Source organism: Carcharhinus amblyrhynchos, chromosome 1, assembly GCF_965287045.1.
Source record: "Carcharhinus amblyrhynchos chromosome 1, sCarAmb.v2.hapA, whole genome shotgun sequence".
NCBI lineage: Eukaryota > Metazoa > Chordata > Chondrichthyes > Carcharhiniformes > Carcharhinidae > Carcharhinus > Carcharhinus amblyrhynchos.
In genome coordinates, this window is record NC_137324.1 from 142357736 (window position 1) to 142383364 (window position 25629).

General features: G+C 42.8%; 1 protein-coding gene across 1 annotated transcript in view; it reads left to right on the top strand.

Moving 5' to 3' along the window:
* Positions 1 to 25629, top strand: part of gucy1b1 (guanylate cyclase 1 soluble subunit beta 1) — a 131654-nt gene that overhangs the window by 81077 nt on the left and 24948 nt on the right. Inside the window, exons 8-9 of the mRNA XM_080193462.1 lie at positions 52 to 185; positions 20211 to 20408. Coding sequence (XP_080049588.1) covers positions 52 to 185; positions 20211 to 20408 — 332 coding nt within the window. The remainder of the gene's footprint in view (positions 1 to 51; positions 186 to 20210; positions 20409 to 25629) is intronic.

A 25629-nucleotide genomic window follows, 5' to 3' on the forward strand; every position in this document is an offset into this window, starting at 1 on the left:
GAATGCTTTGGTCCAGTTTTTTGAAAATATATTTTCTGGCAACCATTCTAGGAAGGTTTGCTGAAAGTTGAAAAGACGGAATCTGATGATGACCTGACTGGTGCTGAAATCAACTGTTTACGAATGAAAGGGCAGATGATATACTTGCCTGAAGCTGATAGTATACTTTTCTTGTGCTCTCCCAGGTATATATTTCATTTGTCGAGAAAATACTGTCTCTCATATGTATACACCATTTATCCACATTTGCATTATTTAAAATATAACAATATTTTGTACATTTATTTTAAAGTTTTTTTGTTGATATTAAATCAAAGATGAGGTGAAAGCTCAAGAAATGGGAGCAGGATTAGATCATCAAGCTCATCAAGCCTGCTCTGCCATTCAGTAAGATCATGACAGAACTCCTACATCAAAAAGCTATTGGTCTCAGTCCTGAACATACTTGCTGAATGAGCATTCACAGCCCTCTGGTGTAAAGAATTTCAAACATTGATGACCCTCTGAGTGAAGAAATTTCTCCTTGTATTAATCCAAAATGGCTGACCCTGATGTGCCCCCTCATTCTAGAAGCTCCAGCCAAAGGAAACAATCTGTAAAGATCTACTCTGTAAACGTGTCTCAGACATTTATAGGTATTAGATTGTCTTCCATTTTTATCACCTCCAGGGACTATAAACGCATTCTATTCAATGTCCTGTCGTTCCAGGAATCAAATCTAGTTTATTTTCTCTGCACTTCTTTTAGGTCAAGCTCCTTAGGTACAGAAACTAAAGCAATACACATTCCAGGTATGGTTTCACCAAAATCATATTGAATTACATCAAAATTCCCTTACTATTATCTGCCAGCCTCTGCAGAAATCTGAACATGCTATTTGCCTTCTTATTTACTTGCAGTAACTACATGCTATCTTTCTGTGATTTGTATACAAGAACAATCAAATCCCTCTAAATATCAATGTTTGCTAGTCTCTCACTTTATATAAATATTCAGATTTCCTACTATTTCTATCAAGGTAGATCATTTCACATTTCCCTCATTTTTGGACGAATCACTTAATCAGTCCCTTTGAAGCACACTTATGTTTTTGCAACAGCTTATTTTTCCAGCCAGCTTTGTGTCTTCAACAGACCTGGACCATTTAATTAATGTAGCGATATAGATTGTAACCAACTGAAGCTAAAGCATTGATTTTTATGACACTCCGCTGGTTACACAGTTTATTGCTATTCTGTGTTTTCTGTCCGTCAATCCTCAATCCAGTCACATAAAAGCTAATTTTGTGATAGAGGCATTTTGTAAATGATGAATGTATGAGCTATATATCATGCTATTTTAGTTCTGTCATTCTTTGATATTCTATATAAAGCAATGGATAGGCTCTTCTGACACTGCATAACTTTAGCTTTTTGAGATGTCTGATGCACTCTGAATTATTTACGTTATAAGTGGATTTTTAAATGATTTTCACCATCATTCAAAGGGCTTCAGTACATGAATTTGGAAACTTCAGTGCAAATGAGATTACAAATGAATTAGGAAAAGGCATGGGCCACACAGCTCTTTGAACCTGCTCTGCTATTCAATAAAATCATAGCTGATCTTATTTTAGCCTCGACCCCACATTCCTGGCTATGCCCAATTCACCTGTTTGTTAATCAACAATCTACCTAGTTCTCCCTTAAAAATATTAAAAGACTTTGACTGCCTTCTGAGGAAGAGACTTCCGGAGACGCATGACGCTCAGAAAAAAACTCCACTCATCTCCATCTTAAATGAGCAATTCCCCCAAGTTTAGAATCTCCAGCAATGGGAAATATCCTCTTCACATCCACCCTATTAATATCCTTCAGGATCTTAATGGTTTTGATCAAGTCACGTCTCAATCGTCCAAACTCCAGTGGATACAAACCTAACTTCTCCAAGTTTTCCTCAGAAGCTAACCCATCCATTCCTAGTCTCATAAACCTATTCTGCATTTACATCTTTTCTTAAATAAAGAGACTGTGACCGCACACAATACACCAGATTTGATGTGATCAATGCTTTATACAACTGAAGCATAACCTTTCTACTTTTGTAATCAATCCTCTTTCCAATAATCACACCATTTGTAATGCCCTATGTTAGGGATTACAAAGAACAAAGAACACTACAGGACAAGAACAGGCCTTTCAGTCCTCCAAGCCTGCACCGATCACGTTTATCTATCTAGACCAACCACTCATATCCTTCCATTCCCTGTTTGTTCATATGCCTATCAAGATAAGTCTTAAATGTGGCTAACGTAACTGCCTCAACCACCTCACTTATCTGCGTATTCCAGGTCCCTGCCACCCTCTGTAAAAAAAACTTCTCCCGCACATCCCCAGTGAACCTTCCCCCCTTATTTTGAACTTGTGCCACCTTGTAATTGTCATTTCTGCCCCGGGAAAAAGCTTCCACCTGTTTGCCCTATCTATACCTCTTATTTTAAAAATTTCTATCATGTCACCCCTCAGCCTCTGTCTTTCCAGGAGAACAATCATAGTTTATTCAATCCCTCCTCATAGCTGATACCCTCCATACCAGGCAACATCCTGGTAAACCCTTTCTGTACTCTCTCCAAAGCCTCCACATCTTTCTGGTGACCAGAATTGGACTCAGTGGGCCCTATTTTACCATTTTGATTCTAAGTGTTAGATGGACTTGGGAATGTTTCAGATCCGACTGTTAGACCCATTCTCAGCCATCCCCATACGCCCTCTGCCTACAAAAATATCAGCGATTTTGAATTGTGCTGCAGAAGCCTTAGGGCAGGGCTAAACACACCCTAAACTCTGCATCTCTGATTGATGTCTTCAACTGCTCAAGTGCAGAAAAAGATGAAAGAATGCCACTCCCCTGCCACATTCCTCCTGGGCTGGATAATGCCTTCCCCTGGCCCCCACAGACATGCCCCACTCCCCACATCATTACTGACCCTCTTAACCGCCCCCCCCATGCCCCCGCCACCCAGACTGATTATGGCCCCCTCCCCCTCCTCCCCCTCCACCGATCTCCGGTCGAGTGGCAGCGGACACTCCTTCTGCCCCCACTGATCTCATGATGTAGAGATGCCAGCGTTGGACTGCTACTGATCTCAGGCAGAATGGCAGCATACTCTTCCCCCACCCCCTGATCTCATGCAGAGAGATCCACCCTCTCCCCTCTACCCTACAAATATCAGGCAGAGTGACTCCCCCCTCACCCCCACCTTGGATCCTCCCGCAGAAGGCCCCCTCTGGACTCCGATGGCTGTGTGACACCTCCTTCTCTCCCCTGTCCCAAATCATTGAGGCACTAATCCACGCTCCCCCCCACCGCCCCCATCAGCACACCTGCAAGTGCTCACTTGCCCTCCCCTCATTGCTAACCTGCAAACTGCGTGTAACTTGCTGGAATGCTCTCCCAAACTGCCTGCAGCTGATCAGCCCTAACGAGGGGCAACACCATTAAAAACTCAAGAATGGACAGGCAGTACAGGACAACGTGTGCACGACCAGTGGATCCCCCGTTCTTCTGAGGGCGACCTGGGCAGGCTCCTAGATGCAGCAGAGGCAAGGAGGCACACTCTCTCCACTCCCCATCCCAGGAGGACGCAGACCCAGGGTTCTGATGGCAATGCAGCCTGGGAGGCACCGGGAAGCAGTGCTGGAAAAAGATCAGTGACATCATCCGGGCAGCAAGGGTGAGTGCTGAACCCCGTCTAGCATCTTCCCCCAAATCTCTTCCAGATCCTCCCATTCCCAGCATCCTGCATGTTTCCAGCTCATGATCCCAAGCAGCTTCCTATTCCCCTCCCTCCCCAAAAGAGCCCTATTGTGTTTGCCCTCTAAGGGCCACCAGCTCATACTCTGCAATAGTCACACCATCATTTCTTTCATGACTCCTTCTGTCTCTCCCAGGAGAAGACCAGTCTAAGAGGGTGGACAGGGGGTGGTGAGCCAGACCTCTGGGTCCTCACCCCCTTTGAGGACCGGGCATTGGAGCTCTCAAGGGAAGGGGAGTGCAGGCTGTCTGCAACAGCATGGTCAGGCTGGAATCAAGAAGTGAGTACCTGTCAATCCTCCACTCATTTTGAGACAACTTCTCAGGGCATGAGTTTTGGGTGTGAGGTGCAAGGTTTAAAGGAGGTGTACGAGGCAGGTTTATTTGCACAGAGAGCAGAGTGGGTGTTTGGAACTTGCTGCCGGGAAGGTCGCAGAGGCAGATACAACAGTGACCTTTAAGGTGTGTCGTTCTAGCTATGTGAATGGGATGGGAATATGGTCCCCGGAAGGGTAGGAGGTTACTTATCAGATGGGCAGCCTGGCCACTGCAGGGTTGAATGACTGACAGGCCTGTTCCTGTGATGTGATTTTCTTGGTGCTTTGTTCTGTGTTCAGTGGAGAAATGTGAATCATGTTGCATCCTGGTTTCCTCTCCCTCCCTTGCACTTAACCTTGTGTCCTGTGTTGCAGGGACAGAACCGGTTATCCCAGAGCCTTCTAGACTACAGGCCTCTGCCAATCCTGTTCAGGGCAGCTCGGAGGATGCGGGTGAAGGGACCTCCATGAGTGGCACTGTTTTGGCGTCAGCTTCCACCCCAAAACTCACCATCCCAGATATTGACACATCTGTGGGTCCAGTTTGTGTTGAGCCTTCTGGGTCATTCTCTGAGCACGAAACATCTGCTGATGTTCATTGGATGGAGGAGGGAAAGTCTGTGGCCTCTGGTACGGCGGGGGGGGACCTGCTGGAGATGAGAACTCAGCTTGCCCCAGGCTACATGCTGGGTCTCTGAGATCACTTTTCCCTCAGCTGTTGGAGATGCAGCAACAGAGTCAGGGAATGCAGGGGTGGCTGAAGGCCACATTGAACCAACTGGGAGACTGTTGAGAGGAGTCCCAAAGCTTTCAGAAGGACCAGCTATTGCCTGTCTTGTGTGGTTCCCAAGTCAACATTGCAAGGGTGACATCTGCAGTGGAAAGCCTGGGGCAGGTGATCCTCACCATGAGTGGCAGGCTCCAAGTGATGGCCGAATCGCAGCAGGCCACGGCTGAGGAACTGAACAGGCTAGTTGAGATTCTGCAGCCCATGGCTGAAAGGCTCGAGAACTTGCAAGAGTGGGACAGCGCTGAAACACAGTGGGCTATAGCTGCAACCCATGAGAATGTGGCCCAGTCGCAGAGGGTCATGGCTGCAGGGCTGCAGAACTTGACCCAGTCTGAAAAGGCACTTGCTATGTTCATTGACCAAGGTGGCCATCGCAGAGGGCTCAACCACCATGGGTAGGAGGCAGGCGGTCCTCCGGGACTGGCAGGGCCAGGCGACGCCGGAGCTTTTGGAGCTCACTGCAGAAGCACCACCGTCCCCCCCAGGGGCCCACAGGAGCCTAAGGGAGGAGTAAGGGCTTCAGCCCATGCCTGGGCTTTCCAGCCAGGAGACTGTGACTGTGGCATCTGACTCCCTTCCTCCTGACACCGAGGCATCTCAGGGGCAGCAGGATGAAGAGGGTGTCATGGAAATGTCCCAGATACCTGGAAGCCGGCCAGAACCCTCAAGGTCCAGGATCTCCAGAGGAAGCTTGCCACGTGCATCACAGGCAACGGGGAAGAGGTAGGCTGCTGGCCCCCTCCACCTCCGATGTACATTCTGGGGAGTCACTGAGACATAGTGGTAGGCCACGTAACGTTATGAAGTTGCAGTTTCACTGATATGGCACGAGTGAAGGGTTAAGCACCTTAACGTTTTCCTTCACAAGTTTTTATGTTCAAACTTTTTACTTAAGCACTCTTTATTGCAATTATTAAATGTTTTTTTCACCACTCATCTGTGACTGATTTGTCTCGAGTAGGAATCCTCTCATTGATGATTGCCGGAGGGATACTTTATGTTGATGTCAGTTCAGGAGGCCCCTCAATGTTAAGTCACTGAGAAAAAGAAGCCATTGGTTCCCCAGAACCCATGAGTGATTCCCTCCCCTCCCCTACCCCACCCACCCCAGGGCCCTGAATGGGGGTTTCAGATCCCTTATCTCTAGACAAATGTGGGCCCAGTTGCCAGTGTGCATGCGGATCTCAGGTAGGTGTCAGACGAGTTTGCACCAGAGCATCATCATCATGGTGCTTAGCGAATTGTCATCACCCTCCGGCCTGCCAAAAAATTCACTAACACAGCGTGTCCCAGGCCCACTACTCGTGACAATGTTGCAGGAGATAGAAGGAAGTTTTGGGGGGTGGGATGGAACCTACAGACACAAGCCCATAGTGATTGGACCGCCTGGTGATCAGAGCAACTGTCAATTTGACAGCCACCAAGAATGGGTGCCCCCTGCCCCTAGGTGCCAGGTCCTGCAACAGGTGGCACAGGTCTTGCACTGTTTCCTTTCAGAGGCACACTGTGTCCGACATCTATTCAAATGACACATGCATGGAAGTGCCAGGGTCTTTGCTCCCTCCTTCTCCTGCAACACCCCCCCCCCCTCCCCCCCCCCACCCCCATCTCGTCACTGGGCGAATGGTGGCCATCTCCTGCCTCTGATGGTCACCTCCCTCTATTTCTGCAAGTGGTAAGGCCTGGGCCTCCTGTGTTCGCAATTCTTCCTCCAGCTTCTCCTCCTCATCTCCATTAGCAACCAGAAGAACAGCAAGATCGATCGGTTGCATTGCAAAAGCCATCTCGTCATTCTGAGGGGGGATAGTGTCGGAGGAACACAAGTAGAGGTTAAGGAACGCTGCTTGCCCCTAGCCCAACAACAGTCACTGTCCATACTGTCCATTCCCCCAGCCACATGCTCCCCAAAATCATAGCTCCTTGAAAAGTTGAGAGGCTGCAGCAGTGCAACTTGCAAATGCTTTCAGCTGGAAGAATGCTGAGTGCACTAGGACCCAGCAGCATCACAAGACCCGAAGCCAGTGCTGAGACCCGAGACCGTGCTGCTGAGCAACAGTCCTCTATACGCTCACAAAGCCGCCACTGACCAGAGAAAAATGGCTGCAACGTCAGCACACCCGTGAACAGCAGAGAACCGTCGGACACTACGCACTTACTTCCTCATTAACTCTTACTGATGGAACACCCGAATCAGACTTTCATGGACTATGTCTGTTTTGCACCAATTCTGAATTGGTGAATGCGGTGGTAAAGGGGGAAGTGCTGGTAAAGTTGAGCGTGCAGCCCACTGAGTCAATTTAAATGTATGCAAATACATTTAAATGGTCGTCACGCCCATTTCAGGCACAGTCCCAATTGCGTCCATTTTCAGGACTTGGTAAATGGGGAACAGGGAAATGGAGGCAGGCACGGATCTCGCCATTTGTCTTGCGCCCAACTCTTATCAACTTTTCATGCCCAGTATTCCAAATGTAGCCTGACCAATGTTTTATACAAATGTAACATAATTTGCCAACTTTTATACTTGATGCCCCGTTCGATGAAAACAAGCATTCCATTTGCTTTCTTCGCCACCTTTTCCACCTGTGCTGCCACTTTTAAGGATCTGTGGACCTGTACGCCCGGATCTCTCTGTATCAATGCTCCTGATGGTTCTGCCATTTATTTTATAGTTCTCATCTGAATTGGATCTACCAAAATGCATCACCCCACATTTGTCCAGATTAAATTCCGTCTGCTAATTTTCTGCCCAATTTTCCAGCCTATCTATATACTGCTGTATTCTTTGACAATTTTCATCAGTATCTGCAACTCAGCCAATCTTAGTATCATCGCAAACTTGCTAATCAGACCAGCTACGTTTTCTTCTAAATTATTTATAAACATCACAAACAGCAGAGGTCCCAGCGCTGATCCCTGTGGAACGCCACTAGTTACAGACCTCCATTCAGAAAAACACCCTTCCACTGCTACTCTCTGTCTTCTATGGATAAGCCAATTCTGAATTCATCTAGCTAGTTCACCCCGATCCCATGAGATTTAATCTTTTGCAGCAGCTTGTCACAAGGGACCTTGTCAAATGCTTTACTAAAGTCCATGTAGACAACATCCATGGCCCTTCCCTCATCAATCATTCTTGTTACCTTAAAAAACTCAACTAAATTAGTGAGACATGATCTCCCATGCTGTCTGTCGCAAACTAAACCATTCAGTTCCAAATGTGTATAGATTCTATTCCTAAGAATCTTCTCCAACAGTTTCCCTATCACTGACGTCAAGCTCATTGGCCTATAATTACCCGGGTTATCCTTGCTATCCTTCTTAAATAATGGGACAGCATTGGCTATTCTCCAATCCTCTGGTACCTCACCAGTGGCCAACGAAGAAACTCAAATTTCTGTTCGAGGCTCAGCAATTTCATCTCTTGTCTCCCACAGTAATCTGGTATAGATGCCATCTGGCCTTGGGGATTTATTACCTTAATGCTTTTTAATTCACCTAACAGTACCTCTCTGGTAATGATCACTTGTTCTAAAGGGCTTACACATCCCCTCCAAGCCACCACCAATCAATGTGTCCCTCTTTTTGAATACCGATGTAAAGTACTCATTAAAAATCTCACCCACTTCCTTTGGTTCTACACATAATTTCCCTCCTTTGTCCTTGAGTGGACCGACTCTTTCTTTAGCTACCCTCTTGTTTCTAATATGTATAAAATGCCTTGGGATTTTTCTTAATCCTGTCTGCCAAGAACATTTCCTTGTCCTCCTAACTCTATGTTTAACTTCTCTATTTTCCCTGTATTCTTCAGGTGCTTCTTCGTCTGTTTTTAGTTGCCTAGACCGTACATTTGCATCATTTTTTCTTTTTGACTAGACTTACAATTTCCCTGGTCAGCTATGGTTCCTGAATCTTGCCTTTCCTGTCCTTTTTCATAGGCACATCCTTGCCCTACATTCCGATCAACTTCTCCTTAAAAGATTCCCACATGCCAAATGTGGATTTACCCTCTAACAGTCTCCCTCTGTCAACAGCCTCCAAATCCTGTCTAATCTGATTGTAGTTAGCTTTCCCCCAATTTAGCACCTTAACCCTAGGATAACACTCGTCCTTTTCCATCAGTATCCAAATGTTTATGGAATTGTGGTCGCTGTTTTCCACATGTTCCCCCACTACAGCTTTGACCTGGCTGGTCTCATTCCCTAATACTATGCCCAATATAGCCCCTCTCTAGTCAGACTATCCACATATTGTTCCAAAAGACCTTCCTGGACATGCTTAACAAATTCCCCACCATCCAGACACTTAGCTCTAAGAGATATCCAGTCAATAAGGGGAAAATTAAATTCTTCCACTGCAAAAACCCTATTATTTCTGCATCTGTCCAGAATCTGCTTACATGTTGGCTCCTCAGCTTCCCATGGGCTGTTGGGAGGCCTGTAGTACAACCCCTCCCTGTTTCCGAGTTCTGCTCAGTGTCTCATTACATGATTCTTCCAAGGTATCCTCCCTCTATACAGCTGTAATATGTTCCCTAACCAGTATTGCAATTCTCCCACCTCTTTTACCTTAGTTTGAGTCTTAACAGAAATAAAAGAATGGGTTTGCACACATAGATTCAAATTAACATAAAACAGGGTTTTGAAAGAGTCTGTCTTGCACTACGCATGCAAACTGGAAGTAAAACAGCAGCCTGTCGCAACACCATAATGACATCAACATCAAAATCATGTGATCAGCTCTAAAAGCAACATGCCACCCTTTAAAATATATGATCTTCCTCCCTCTATGGTCGTGACAACAAATTACTACGATGTTAAACATAGGATCAACAACACTCTAAACGCAGTTCTGTGCATCATTAACCATTATACACAGTCAGTAAGAAAGTCAATCAGAAGGACTTCAGATACAACTAAGTCCTCCATAATAGTATTGATAATACTGGGGACTAAAGAATGTGGGACACTCATGGAGAAGATTCAGAGAAATAATTTCAAGATGGCAATGGTTGGTCAGCATAGCGTCACCAAGTTCACCTTCAGTTTGAACCATGTAAGAAATTGGACCTGTTTTTGCTAAAATTATGGCTGGTATCTATTTCTCACTCATGACATAATTATGTGCTAACACTCAATCTCCTTGTTAAAATGAGCATTGTTTTTCCCCTCACTTCTCATCTAGCAACTTGAGACTGTTGTTAATGCTGTACCATTGCTGAGGCAATAACATATCAAATACAGTTCTCAACTTTCTCTTTAAGAATAGAAATACAGGTAACATAGGGTGGTAGTGTTCCTAATAAGATGCCAAAAAGCTATTCACACAATGTGATAATGAATCTTGCTCTTTGGAATCTCTGAAAGAATATTTCAATGATTGTATGAATCTTTCAGCTAATCATTGGTTGGTGGATGATGAGATGCAGTTTTTATGTGCTGTAGACCATCTACTTTGAGATGGTCCTCAAACTCTTGTGAAATAAACTGTGAACAATTATTACCAAAAATCTGTACCGGTTTACCAAGTCTTGCCAACATTTCATCAACTTTTTGAATGGTTGGTTCAGATCTCATGATTACTTCTGGCTACTTTGTGCATGCATCAATTATGACTAAGAACGTGTAAGCCTCAAAAGGACCAGAAAAATCTACATGCCATGGCATTTCAGGCCACTCCTATAGGTGTAAAGAAGGCAATGGTGGTATATTTTTTATTCATGCACAGGATTGATACTGTCCCACTTTTTCCTCAATCTGAGCATCCAGACCTGGCAACCAAAAATAACTATATGCTAATTATTTCATCCGGACTGCACTAAGCTGACTTTCATGTAGTTGTTCAAAAACTCTTCCGTACAGACTAAGAGAAATGATCACTTGGAATCCCTATATTAGACACCCACCTTGGATGGTCAACTCAAACTTTCTTGACACACATGGCTTCAAATCAGCATGTGAACAATGTGTTCCAGCTATTCAAAGAACAAAGAAAATTACAGCACAGGAACAGGCCCTTTGGCCCCCTATTACGTTCCCTATCATGGGATCATTTCTGATACGTCTCTGAACACTGGAGAAGCTGTCACATGCAAGTAGATTATTAATAATCTACTAGTGATAAATAAAGATTGTTAGCAAGGTAAGCATGATAATACATCAGATTAGTCTGACACCCTGATGATGATACTTCAACTTGTCAGAATGTGCAGATAAGATCAGTGACCATCTTTGCAATTGACTAGCAGCTAATGAAGATATGCCTTTATGTGGCGTGTGAATAGTGGTTAAAGGTCGATGATCAATCTAATGCGAAATGATGACCATATAAAGAATGATGAAACCTTTATATGCCAAAAATTATACTCAACGTTTTCTTATCTATCTGAGCATGGATAGATTCAGCAATGGTCAAAGTATGCAAAGCCAAGCCTATTAGTCATTCTTCTCCCAAAGGCATGATATGTGATACTACTACCTTTACTGCATAAAGTGAGGCATCACAAGCTGGAGCAGCACAGTGGTTAGCACTGCTGCCTCACAACGCCAGGGACCCAGATTCAATTCTGGCCTTGGGTCACTGTCTGTGTGGAGTTTGCACATTCTCACCATGTCTGTGTGGGTTTCCTCCAGGTGCACTGGTTTCCTCCCACAGTCCAAAGATGATTAGGCTAGGTTGGGCTGATTGGTCATGCTAAATTGCCTAGGGAGACTAGCAGGGTAAATATGTAGGGTGACAGGGATAGGGCCTGGGTGAAATCGTGGTCAGTGCAGACTTGATTGGCCAAATGGCCTTCTTCTGCACTGTGATTCAAACAGTATTGGTAACTTCAGATTAAAATGAACCAATACTTCAGACTTTTGCAAAGCATCTCTGACATCCTTGTATGTTTACTCAGTTTGTTGCCCAGTCTCATGACTGTTTCACACATAGTAAATTATGCAATGTTTTCAATATTGCAGTTAAGTTTGGAAACTATTTGCCTATTAATTTATTAATCTTAGAAAGGATCTCAATTGCATCACATGCATCAGATATGGTGCTCCTGAAATCCATCTTTTTAGGTACTTAATGTCAGCTTTTGTTATCAATAACATGGCCCAAATATGGGACTGACATCTGGAAAAAGTTACACATTTCTTTCTTGAAACACTGACCATGTGTTCGAAGACATTCCAATGTTGCTTCTAAAATATTTGTACTCTTGCTCACTGGCCCTGTAATTAATATCATCCAGGTAACATTGTACACCAGAGAAACCACTTAATCCATTAATCTTTAGGGCTGCTGTCGCTGTTATTCCAAAAGGCAGTCATTAATAATGAAAAAGAGTAATGATGGTAAACAATGGTTGCGATGTAGCAGCTATACGTATCTGTAAGTATGCTTGCGATAGTTCAATCTTACTGTATTTCTGCTCACCTGATGACCCAGCAATAAATCGACTAAAGGAAGCAGATTTCGGATCAGCACACAGCGCTGGATTTGTGGTTGTTTTAAAATTACCATGAATATCAGCTGAACCATCTGATTTCATGATGAATATAATGAAATGACATACCAGTTGTTAACAAGTCGTACTAATTCTCCTTCGACCTTGATGAAGGGGGATGAATTACATATGACACCGCTCTTGCTTTGAGACTTTTTGGTTGACTGTTAGGTTTTATCTTGAATTGCACTTGAACTCCCCTCATTGAGCGAAGCGTGTCTTTGAATACACTCTTGTATTTATTCATAAGGTGCCGTAGGTATGTTTTGGCATCAACCAATATGTTGACAGCACCCCAGTTAAGCTTTATCTTCTCTAACTGTGATCGCCCAAATAGAGCTGGAAAATTACCATGGACCACTTGGAGAGACAACTCCACTGTTGTTCAAATCAACTCTACGCTCACCATGATGTAACCTTTTATCATCACAATCTCTTCCATGTATGTCCTTAAAATCACTTCAGTAGGCTGTACAAGAAGATGCTTCAGCTTTTGTCCGTAGTTACACTTACTGATGTGATTTTAAGGACATACATGGAAGAGATTGTGATGTTAAAACGTTACATCATGGTGAACGTAGAGTTGATTTGAACAACAATTAAAGATACAGCAGCACCAGTATCAACATCTATCCTAATATGCTGTCCTCTTAACTACTGAGTCACCCAGAATCTGTGTGATTCACCCTGTATGGAAAAACGTTCAGTTGGAGCTCTCCGTATTTTTGGATGTTTTCTTCTTCACAGTCATATTTCTTTTCTTCCTTGTTGTCAATTCTTTTTGTAGAATGCAACATGTTTTTCTTCTTGAAAATACCCCAAATCTTGCTCTATGCTCTCTCAGGGAAGCTGAACTAGCCAAATATGACTCATTTTGCCAAATTTTTCACATTGACTGTCCTTTATCCAGCATTCATCCACTGAATGGCCCATTTTGGCACATTTATTACATGCGTGTTGCTGTTTTGTCTTCTAATGGGCAGTTACCAACTTATGGATCATAGTCCTGCACCAAATTGTGAACTCTTTTTGGCAACCAGTTCCATCAACTGTGATTTATTTTCTCAATGTTCTTGATGGAACAAAATCCTGACTCATCACCAAGTTTTTTTTTGTTGGGTCCTAATTATATTAGCGTTTGTAGATTTTTAAAAAAAGGAATATGGCTTGCACATGCAGATTCAAATTAACATGCATCAGGTTTATTGAAAGAAATATTTTCTGCACTGTATTGGGTACAAACTGAAAGCAAAACAGCAGCCTATGCAAGCACCCGAATGACATCCCCAAATTGTATGATTATCCCTTAAAGCAACCTGCAACCCTTTTAAAAATATAACAATATTCTGTTAGCTTTCCTAATTACTTGCTGTACCTGTATATTAATCTTGTTTAATTCGTGCACTGGACACCCAGTTCCCTCTACAGGTCAGAGCTGTGCAATCTTGCACCATTTAGCTTATATGTTTGTTTTTCATTCTTCCTGCCAAAATGGAAAATCTCACATTTTATTCCATTTGCCAGATTTCTTTACCACTCACTTAGCCTATCTAGGTCCTCTTGTAGAATGGAAAGTGCTGGAAGATCGCAGCATGTCTGGCAGCACCTGTAAGGAGAGAAAAAAGTTGACATTTCAAATCCAGATGACCCTTTGTTAGACCCTTTGTCGAGTCATCTTGCCTCAACGTCAGCTCTTTTCTTTCCTTACAGATGTTGCCAGACCTGCTGAGATTTTCCAGCATTTTCTCCTTTGGTTTCAGATTCCACCATCCACAATAATTTACTTTCATTAGGTCCCTTTGGAGCCTCCTTACATCGTCTTCACAGTTTACTTTCCTAGCATCTTTGTATCATCAGCAAGTTTAGCAACCATACCTTCAGTCCCTTCATCCAAGTCATTTATATAAATTGCAAAATATTGAGGCCCCAGCACTGATCCCTGTTGCATACATTTGTGCCAGCTAAGCTTCCTGTTAGCTAGCCAATCTTCAATTCATGCCAATATATTACCCCCTACACCATGAGCTTTTATTTTCCACAATGACTTTGGTATCTTATTAAATGCGTTCTGGAAATCTGACTACAAACATCCACTTGTTCCCTTTCATCCACCGCACATGTGACTCATTTGAAGAATTCCAATAAATTGGTTAAACATGATTTCCCTTTCAAAAAACCATATTGATTCCACCTGATTGCTTTGAATTTTCTTTCTTAGTGGAGTCTGTTGATTTTACATATCCTGAAATGTCCGCCACTGAACATTTACTGACCTATCCCTTAAAGCACATTTGCCAGTTCACTTTAGCTAGCGCTGCTTTCATGCCCTCATAATAACCCTTATTTAAGTTTTAAAAGATCAGTATTGGATGCACTCTTCTCTCCCTCAAACTGAATGTAAAATTCAATCATATTGTGATCGCTGCTACCGAGAGGTATCTTCATTGAGGTTCTCTGTTAATCCAATTGCATTGCACAATACCAGGTATAGCCTGCCCACTATTGGCTCCAAAACATGCTGTTCATGAAACTATCCCAGAAATATTCTATGAACTATAATCTACGTTTTCTTTGCCCATTAAACTTTTCCAATGTATATGTAGTAAAAGTCCACCATGATTATCGCCGTATCTTTCTGACAAATGCCCATTATCTCTCTCTCTCTCTGTGTCTATATATATATATACCCTCTCCTACTGTGTAATTAGTTAGGGAGCCTGTACACCACTCCCATAAGTGACTTGTTGCTTTTACCATTTTTCATCTCAACCCAAACTGCTTCTTCATCCTGGTTTCCTGAATTTGGATCATCCATTTGTAATAAGCTAATACCATCATTAATTAACAGTCACCCGTCCACCTTTTCTTAACACCTATCCTTCCTTGTCACATACTTTTCAATATTCAGGTCCAAATCTGCATCATCATGTAGCCATGTCTCTATAATGGCTATTAGATCGTACTTATTAATTTCTATTTGCACTATTAGTTCATTTGTTTTGTGTTGAAGACTATGTACGTTTCAATATAGAGCCTTTAGTTTTGTCCTTATTTTTGTAATGTCTAGCCTTATCTGCTGATTTACTCAGAGTTTCAACTAGTTAAAGGAGCTGAGGGCTCAGGAGAGGTTAGTAAAGTTTCCAGACCATGTAATAGAACAGAGAGTATAGAAGGTGGCAGGAATCGAAGCTCAGGCAGAGGAAAAAGGTGACAAGTATGAGAAGTGAAGTGGTCAATGCAGGACTGTGGATGTTGTACCTGAATGTGCACAGTATACGGAACAAGGTAAATTAGCTTGTTGCGCACATTTGAAATTGGCCAGTATGATATTGTAGGCATCACAGAGACATGGCTGCAAGGGAATCAGGGCTGGGATCTATATATCCGAGGATATGTGTCCTATTAAAAGAACAGGCAGATGGGCAAAGGGGGCTAGGTTGCATTGCTAGTAAGGAATGAAGTTAAATGAATAGCAAGAAATGATATAGGATCAGAAGGCATAGAATTTCTGAGGGTAGGGTTAAGGAATCGCAAAGGTAAAATGAACCTGATGGGAGTTGTGTACAGACCCAGCTGTAGTCAGGATATGGGGCAGGAAATAAATCAGGAGATAGAAATGGCATATAAAAAGGCAATATTACAATAATCATGGGGGTCTTCAATATGCAGGCGGACTGGGAAAATCAGGTAGGTAGTGGATCCCAAGAAAAGGAATTTGTGGAATGCCTAAGAGATGGTTTTTTGGAGCAGATTGTGACAGCCTACTATGGAACAGGCAATTCTGGATTTGGTGATGTGTAATGAGGCAGACTTGATTAGGAAGCTTAAGGCTAAGGAACTCTTAGGGAGCAGTGACCACAATATGATAGAATTTACCCTGCAGTTTGAGAGGGAGAAGCTGGAATCAGATGTAACAGCATTACAATTAAATAAAAGTAACTATAAAGACATGAAGGAGGAGCTGGCCAGAGTTGATTGGAAAGACAGCCTATCAGAGGAGACAGTGGAACAGCAGTGGCAGAATTTTTGGGTGTTATTCAGGAGGCACAACAGAAATTCATCCCAAGGAGGAGGAAACATGCTAAGGAGGAGGACAAGGCATCCATGGCTTATGAGGGAAATCAAGGAGAGCATAAAATCAAAAGAAAAAGAATACAAAGTGGCGTGGATTAGTGGGAGACCAGAGGATTGGGAAAAATTCAAAAGCGAGCAAAAGACAACGAAAAAAGCAAAAAGGGGGAAGAAGATGAAATAGTGTAAGCTAGCTAGTAATATAAAAGAAAATAGGAACAGTGTTTTTTACAGTATATAAAAAGTAAGAGAGGCAAAAATAGTCATTGGACCACTGGAAAATGAGGCTGGAGAATAATAGGAAACAGAAATGGCAGAGGAACCGAATGGTTACTTTGCATCAATCTTCACGGTGGAAGACACCAGTAGGATGCCAGAGCTCTAGGAGAGTCAGGGATCACAGATGAGTGCAGTGGCCATCACTAAGGAGAAGGTTCTGGGGATACTGAAAGGTCTAAAGGTGGATAAATCACCTGGGACTGAATGGACTACACCCTAGGTTCTAAAATAAATAGCTAAGAAAATTGAAGAGGCATTGGTGGTGATCTTTCAGGAATCACTGGAGGCAGGGAGGGTCCCAGAGGATTGGAAAGTAGCTAATGTAACATTGCTGTTTAAGGGAGGGAGGGAGACAGCAGATAGGCCAATTAGCCTGACTTCAGTCATTGGCAAGTTTTTAGAGTCCATTATTAAAGATGAGATTGCGGAGTACTTGAAAGTGCATGATAAAATAGGGCTGAGTTAGGACAGCTTCATCAAGGGGAGATCATGACTGACAAATCTGTTATAGTTCTTTGAGGAGGTAATAAGGAAGTTAGCTGAAGGAGAACCGGTGGATGTGATTAATTTAGATTTCCAGAAGGCCTTTGACAAGGTAGCATGTTGGAATTGTTAAATAAGTTAAGAGGGGGCATGGCTTTAAATTAAGGGGGGGTAGTTATAGGACGGATGTCAGGGGTTGGTTCTTTACCCAGAGGGTGGTGAGGGACTGGAATGCCCTGCCTGCTGCAGTTGTAAATGCGCCTAGTTTGGGGGCGTTTAAGAGATCTGTGGATAGGTTTATGGACGAAAAGGGATTGGTTTAGATTAGTGGGTCAGTGTTTTTTTTTAAAAAACTGGTCGGCGCAACATCGTGGGCCGAAGGGCCTGTTCTGCGCTGTAATGTTCTATGTTCTATGTTCTATGAGCCCATGATGTTAAGGGTAAGATCCTGGTATGGGTAGAGGATTGGCTGACTGGCAGAGGGCAGAGAGTGGGGATAAAGGGGTCTTTTTCAGGATGGCAGCCAGTGACTAGTGGTGTGTCTCAGGGGTCAGTGCTGGGATCACAACTTTTCACAAAATACATTAACGATTTGGAGGAAGGAACTGAAGGCACAGTTGCTAAGTTTAGAGATGATACAAAGATATGTAAAGGGACAGGTAGTATTGGACAGGGGGGCTTGAGAAGGACCTGGACAGATTAGGAGAGCGTGCAAAGAAGTGGCAGATGGAGTACAATGTAGAAAAGTGTGAGGTTATGTACTTTGGAAGGAGGAATGGAGGTATAGACTGTTTTCTAAATGGGGAAATGCTTAGGAAATCAAAAGCAGAAAGGGATTTCTTGTTCAAGATTTTCATGTAGGTTCAGTCGGTGGTTAGGAAGGCAAATGCAATGTTCGCATTCATGTCGCGATGGCTAGTATACAAGAGCAGGAATGTACTTCTGAGGCTGTATAAGGTTCTGGTCAGACTCCATTTGCAGTATCATGAGCAGTTTTAAGGAAGGATGTGCTGGCCTTGGAAAGGGTTCGGAGGAGGTTCACAAGAATGATCCCTGGAATGAAGAGCATGTCCTATGAGGAATGGTTGAGGACTCTGGGTCTTTACTCGTTGGAGTTTAGAGGGGTGATCTTATTGAAACTTACAGGATACTGTGAGGCCTGGACAGGGTGGATATGGTGACGACGTTTCCACTGATAGGAAAAACTAGAACCAGAGAGCACAAACTCAGGCTAAAGGATGATCCTTTAAAACAGAGATGAGGAGGAATTTCTTCAGCCGGAGAGTGGTGAATCTGTGGAACTCTTTGCCGCAGAAGGCTGTGGAGGCCAGGTCATTGAGTGTCTTTGAGACGGATAGATAGGTTCTTGATTAATAAGGGGATCAATGGTTATGGGGAAAAGGCAGGAGAATAGGGATGAGTAAAATATCAGCCATGATTGAATGGCACAGCAGACTCAATGGGCCGAGTGGCCTAATTCCGCTCCTATGTTTTATGGTCTTATGAGTTGTATTCACTCTTCCTTCCTGTCATGGTCCGTTAATCATTTCCCATATTAGGACGTTTCCCTCTTGCCTTGCCTCTAGTCTTTGACTCACCACATTTTCCCAAATTTAGACCACTGCTCCCATTATTCAGTTCAAAATTCTCTCTACTTCCCTAGTTATGTGGCTCACTGGAGCATCAGCCCCAGTGCAGTGCAGTTTAGACTGTCCCAGTGGTACAGACCCTACTTTCCACAGTACTGATACCAGTGCCCCACGAACTCGATCCCATTTCTTCCACACCAAACTTTGAGCCATGTATTAATTTCCCTCAGCCTATTTGTCCTATGCTGATTTGCATATGGCTCAGGTAATAATCCAGATATTATTATGTTTGAGGTTCTGCTTCTTAATTTGATGCCTAGCTCCTCATACTGACTATGCAGAACATCCTTCCCCATCCTGCCTATATCGTTGGTATCTACATGGACCCATGGCCACTGGTTCCTCCCCCTCAAACTGCAAGTTTCTCTCTAGGACTGAGCAGATATTCCTGAACCATGGCTCTGGGCAGGCAACATAGCCATCTGTACTCTCTGCTGGGCATGATGTAGAGATGCCCGCATTGGACTGGGGTAAACACAGTAAGAAGTCTCACAACACCAGGTTTAAGTCCAACCAGTTTATTTGATAGTAATCTCACAAGCTTGTGAGTTTACTATCAAATAAACTGGTTGGACTTAAACCTGGTGTTGTGATACTTCTTACTCTCTGCTGGGAACAGTGTCAATCCCCTTCACTATGCTGTCTCCTACTATTAATACATTCTTATGTGCTCACCCTACTTGAATGGCTTCCTGTACCATAGTGCCATGGTTAGTCATCCACCTTGCAGCCAGCACTCTCAAACAAGCTGAAAGAACCTCAATCTTTTTGAACAATTGCAGAGCCTGCCATTCCTGCACTCATGCCCTCTGGGTCCCCTTACCTGCCTCAGCTGCAATCACGCCCTGTCTCTGACCGCTTTCCAAACCGGAAGATTCTATCCTAAACGGTTTGACTGCCTCCTGAAACAGCATCCAGATAATTCTGTCCTTCCCTGATGTGTAACAGTGTCTGCTGTTCAACTTCCAACTCAAGGACTCTAAGCCAAAGCTCCTCAAGCCACAGACAATTACTGCAGATGTGCTTGCTCTGGATAACATTGGTATTTATAAGCTTTCACATGCTGCAAATGAGACATATCACCTGTCCTGCCATACTTCTGAGCTTTAATTAATTATTTAAATATGTTATTCAATTATTTATTATTTTCTAGATATTTATTAATATATTCACAAATTTTAAGCCTTCAGAAAATAGACTTGTCCACTAACAACTCACTTTTTCCCTTATAGTAGAGCAGGAACCAATTTCTACAGAAAGCTCACCACACTGTTTGAAGATTGTTCTGTTTACCAAATCCTTCAGTAAAGAAAAACATTTTCTCATATTCAATTCAGTGTAATGAACTTGGACGATCTGACCAGGAGAGGCCTTTATCTCAGTGATATTCCATTACATGATGCTACACGTGATCTTGTTCTGCTTGGTGAGCAATTCAGAGAAGAGTACAAGCTCACACAGGAACTAGAAATTTTGACTGATCGACTGCAACATACTCTACGACAATTGGAAGATGAAAAGAAAAAGACAGACAGGTAAGCTACCTGTATGCATACCATGTCACTGACATCAATTTTCAAACCAACAACTGAGAATACTGCAGATGAAATACTGATTTTACACCTGAAGAGACTAGACAATTTAAGCCTTTTCTCCTTATCTCGGAGAATATTAAGATCCGATTTATAGAGATGTGCAAAATTATGAGGGATTTTGATTAGAGTAAAACAAAACTTTTTCTACTAGTAAAAAGGCAAGAACACACAGATTTAGAAGAGTTGTCGAAAGAGCTAGCACTGAGATGGGGAAAAATCTTTGATTCAGCAAGTCGGAAAACATTGGTGGTGGATGCAGATTCAATAGGAGCTATTCAGATAGATTCTAGAAAAAAAGGAAAAAAAATATGCAGGGTTGATGGGAAAGAACGGGACAAATAGTTTTTTTCAGAGAACTGGCACAGGGATGATGAAGGAATAGAACATAGAACATAGAACATTACAGCGCAGAACAGGCCCTTCGGCCCACGATGTTGCGCCGACCAGCTTTTAAAAAAAACAACACTAACCCACTAATCTAAACCAATCCCATTTCGTCCATAAACCTATCCACAGATCTCTTAAACGCCCCCAAACTAGGCGCATTTACAACTGCAGCTGGCGGGGCATTCCAATCCCTCACCACCCGCTGGGTAAAGAACCTACCCCTGACATCAGTCCTATAACTACCCCCCCTTAATTTAAAGCCGTGCCCCCTCGTGCTAGCTTTCTCCATCCGAGGAAAAAGGCTATCACTTAGGAAATGAATGGCCTCTTTTTTTCCATAACATGCCTTGATTCTATGATTTATTCACAATATCCAAATACAAAATAGTAATAAGGAAAAACCTCACCAGCCCAACCCTTCAAATAACACCTCCCCATGTGCTCAGAAGCACATGAACCAGAGTGGAAACAAGTCATACTTAATCTCATGGGGCTGCCTAAGAAGAAGAAGAAGAAATATCTACCTCTTACCCTCAGCACCCTTGTGTTATTTATCTCTCATATACTCAAATCTGATCAGGAAGTGAATATCCAATAAGAAGGCAGTGATGAAGATACAATACTGCCATTTAATTTCACACATGCCATTATCAGCTCAGATGCTGACAATGTATATATTTTAGAGAACATATATATTAGAGGTGAGATCTGCTCAAGTTGAGACATGTGTGCTGATGGGTAGGGACAAGGATAACAAAGGGCGAGGTTGAACACACAGTCCGCTGCAGAGGACTCAGATGAGACTTCACTGGAGTAATCAATAGAAGAATACCAATAGATATGCAAATAATTGCTTGGGGCAATGGAAAGCCTACCAGAAAACCTGCATTTAGTGTTAAAGATTAGAAGAAGAAACAAAATAAATCCCAAAAAACTAAAAAATCAAGGGATTAAAGGGAGAGAGGAATTTAAGACAATTACTGTTATTCGAGAAAAGGTGTTGGGTAAACAAATGGGATTAAGGTCTTAAAAGACTACAGAGATTGTGGATGCATGGGTTACAATCACCTTCAAAAAATCCTTAGATTCTGATAACATCCCAGGGGATTGGAAACCAGAAATGTTATACCTCTGTTCAAGAAAGGAGGCAGAAAGCAGGAAGCCAAAGGTGAATCAATCTGACGTTAGGAAAACAATGGAATTGATTATTAAGAATAGGACATTTATAAAACCATAATACAGTCAAAGAAAATTTACTTCGTTTTATGAAAAGGAAATCATGTTTGACAAATTTATTAGAGATTTTGAGAATATAATAAACAGGTGGATAAAGGCCTGCACCAACATCAATCTCAATCAGGCCCAATTCCCATAACCCCACTAGGCCCCCTAATACCAAGGGGCAATTTTATACGGTCAATCAACCGAACCCGTATACCTTGGAGTTTGGAGGAAACTGGAGCACTCGGGGAAAACCCATGCAAAACATGCAAACTCCACACAGACAGTGACCAGAATTGAACCTGGGTCCCTGGCACAATGAAACAGCTGGCCTAACCACTGTGCCACCATGCTTGCCCTAAAATTAGGGGCATGCCACAGGGATCAGTGTTTCGTTTTCAATTGTTTACAACCTATTTTCATGACTTGAATGAAGGGTCCGAGTGTATTTTAGCCAAATATGCTGTTGATACAAAGATGGTAATTTGTGAGGAGGATACAAAGAATCCGCAAAAAAAAATAGGATAAAGGAGTGGACAAATAATTAGCAGATGGAGGATAATGTCAGAAAATCTGAAGTTGCCCATTTTGGTGGGCAAAATAGAAATGCAGAATGTTACTTAAATGATGAGCACTACAGTACGCTATAGAATGCGTCCTTATAAATAGCTCAAAAAAATTAGCGTATGAGTACAGCAATTAATTACAAAGACAAATGGAATGTTGGCCATTATTGCAAAGGGGATGGAGTATAGAAGTAGGGAAGTCATGATTCACTTATTCAGGTCATTGGTGACTCCACACCTGGAACACAACATACAGTTTTGCTCTCCTTATATAGGAGAGATAGACTTGTATTGGAGGCAGTTCAGAGAAGGTTCATTAGGTTGATTGACAGATGATGTCATTGTCTTAAAGGAAAGGTCGCGTAGGTTGGGTTAATATTCATTGGAATTTAAAAAATGAAAAATTATTAACATATGATTCTGAGGGGACTTGATAAGGTAGATGCTGAGAAGATATTTCCCTTTGTGGAAGTTTCAAAATAAAGGATTTCCTATTTAAGACAGATAAGGAGGATTTCCTTCTCTCAGGTTGTTAATCTTTTGAATTCTCTTCCCTAAAGAGCAGAGGAATGACAACTGAAAACCAATGAGTTTGACGTCCATGGCAGGGAAATTGTTGGAGAAGATTCTTAGAGATAGGATCTATATACATTAGAACTGAATAGTCTCATTAGCGATAGACAATGTGGTTTTGTATGAGGAAGGTCATGCCTCACAAATTTGGTTGAGTTTTTTGAGGAGGTGACAAAAATGATTGACAAGGGTCAGGCTGTGGATGTCATCTACATGGATTTTAGTAAAGCATTTGATAAGGTCCCTCATGGTAGGCTGGTGCAAAAGGTTAAATTTCATGGAATCAAAGGTGAACTGGCTAGACGGCTACAGAACTGGTTTGGCCATAGAAGACAGTGGGTAGCAGTGGAGGGGTCTTTTTCTGATTGGAGGTTTGTGACTAGTGGTGTTCCGCAGGGCTCTGTACTGGGACCTCTGCTGTTTGTGGTATATATATATAAATGATTTGGAAGAAGATATAGCTGATCTGATTAGTAAAATTGCTGACAACACAAAGATTGCTGGAGTTGCGGATAGTGATGAACATTGTCAGAGAATACAGCAGGATGTAGGCTGGAAAATTGGGCGGAGAAATGGCAGATGGAATTTAATCCATATAAATGCGAAATGATGCATTTTGGTAGATCTAATGCAGCGGGGAGGTATACAATAAATGGCAGAACCACCTGGAGTATAGACACACAGAGGTGTGTAAGTCCACAAATCCTTAAAGGTGACAGAACAGGTGGAAAAGGTGGTGAAGAAGACATATGGCATGCTTGCCTTATTGGACGGGGCATGGAGTATAGAAGTTAGCATGTGATGTTGCAGCAATAGAGAACGTTGGTTAGGCCACATCAGGAATACTGTGGCCACTTCTGGTTGCCACGCTAACAGAAGGACATAGAGGCTTTGGAGAGAGTGCAGAAAAGTTTTACCAGGATGTTGCCTGGTATGGAGTGTATTAGCTATGAGGTGAGATTGAGTAAACTAGGGTTGTTCTCCCTGGAAAGATGGAGGTAGAGTGGCGACCTAATAGAAGTTTATAGAAGTATGAAGGGCATAGATAGGGTGAACAGCTGGAAGCTTTTTCCCAGGGTCAGAAATGACAAACACAAGGAGTCACAAGTTCAAGGTAAAGAGGGGAAAGGTTCAATGCAGATATGCGGGGGACATACTTTACACAGAGGGTGGTGGGGGCCTGGAATGCACTGCCAAGTAAGGTGGTTGAGGCAGACATGCTAGGATCATTTAAGACTTGATAGCCACATGAATAGACTGGGAATAGAGGGATACAAACAAATGGTCTAGTTAGGAACACATGATCAGTGCAGGTTTGGAGGGCCAAATAGCCTGTTCCTGAGGTGTATTGTTCTTTGTTCTTTGTTCTCCCAAACTCTCATTGTTGTAGTGCAAACTCAGGTTACTGTCATGCAAGGTCAAACTGCTGCCTTCAGGCTGTGGACTATAGTGTTCAAAGGAGTTGCAGAGAGTCATGACAGACCTGTAACTTATCCTTCAACAAATTACCAGGAATGCTGAGGCATGACCCTGGAGAAATAGTGTTGGTTTCAGGGAGCATGAACCAACTGTGTTCTTTCAGGATGACAGCATTTGGCTTCTACCTTAATTGTCTGTCAGCTAGCCAACCAGCCTTGAATGCTGCAGCCTATGCCAAGACAGTAAGGTCTGTACCTGGGCTTTCTAGATCCTTTCTAGGCAGCTTGATATTGTCATCAAAGACCATCTGCAGTCTCCTCCATTGAAAATTTCCCCATCAGTCATGCTGCAGCCATTACGTACACTATATAGCAGCATAATAGCACACAAGGGAAGACAAAGACACACAAAACACACATGCAATGCAAATGCACAAGAGTAATTAGTTTACATTGTATTGTTTCATTTGTAAATTTACTTTGAAATATTTATTTTCTGGTGCCTCTATATTGGCCATCTGTAATTTTGACAGTTAGTGAATTCAGAAATAAAGTTGTGTGTACTGATATCATATTTGGATGAGTTCTTTGAGGACATCCCGAGCAGAAAGGGGCTGTTTAGCCTGCCTTCTTCCTTCCCTATCCTTTCTCCTGTTCTTGGTCCATTATCCTCCTTGTAGCTGATGGCAAGACCAGTTTCCTCATTGTACAACATGCACTGGACCGCTATGAATCTTGACATACTTATTGCCAAACACAGCAAGACTTCTCCAGAGATGTCTAGGTAGCAGGAGCATTGTTTCAGCACACCAATGGCCCATCAGATTTCTGTGTAGCAGCATGTTTTCATTACATGGGATGGCACAGTGATTAGCACTGCTGCCTCACAGCACCAGGGACCCAGGTTCAATTCCAGCCTTGGGTGACTGTAGAATTTGCACATTCTCCACATGTCTGTGTGGGTTTCCTCCAGGTGCTACAGTTTTTTTCCACATC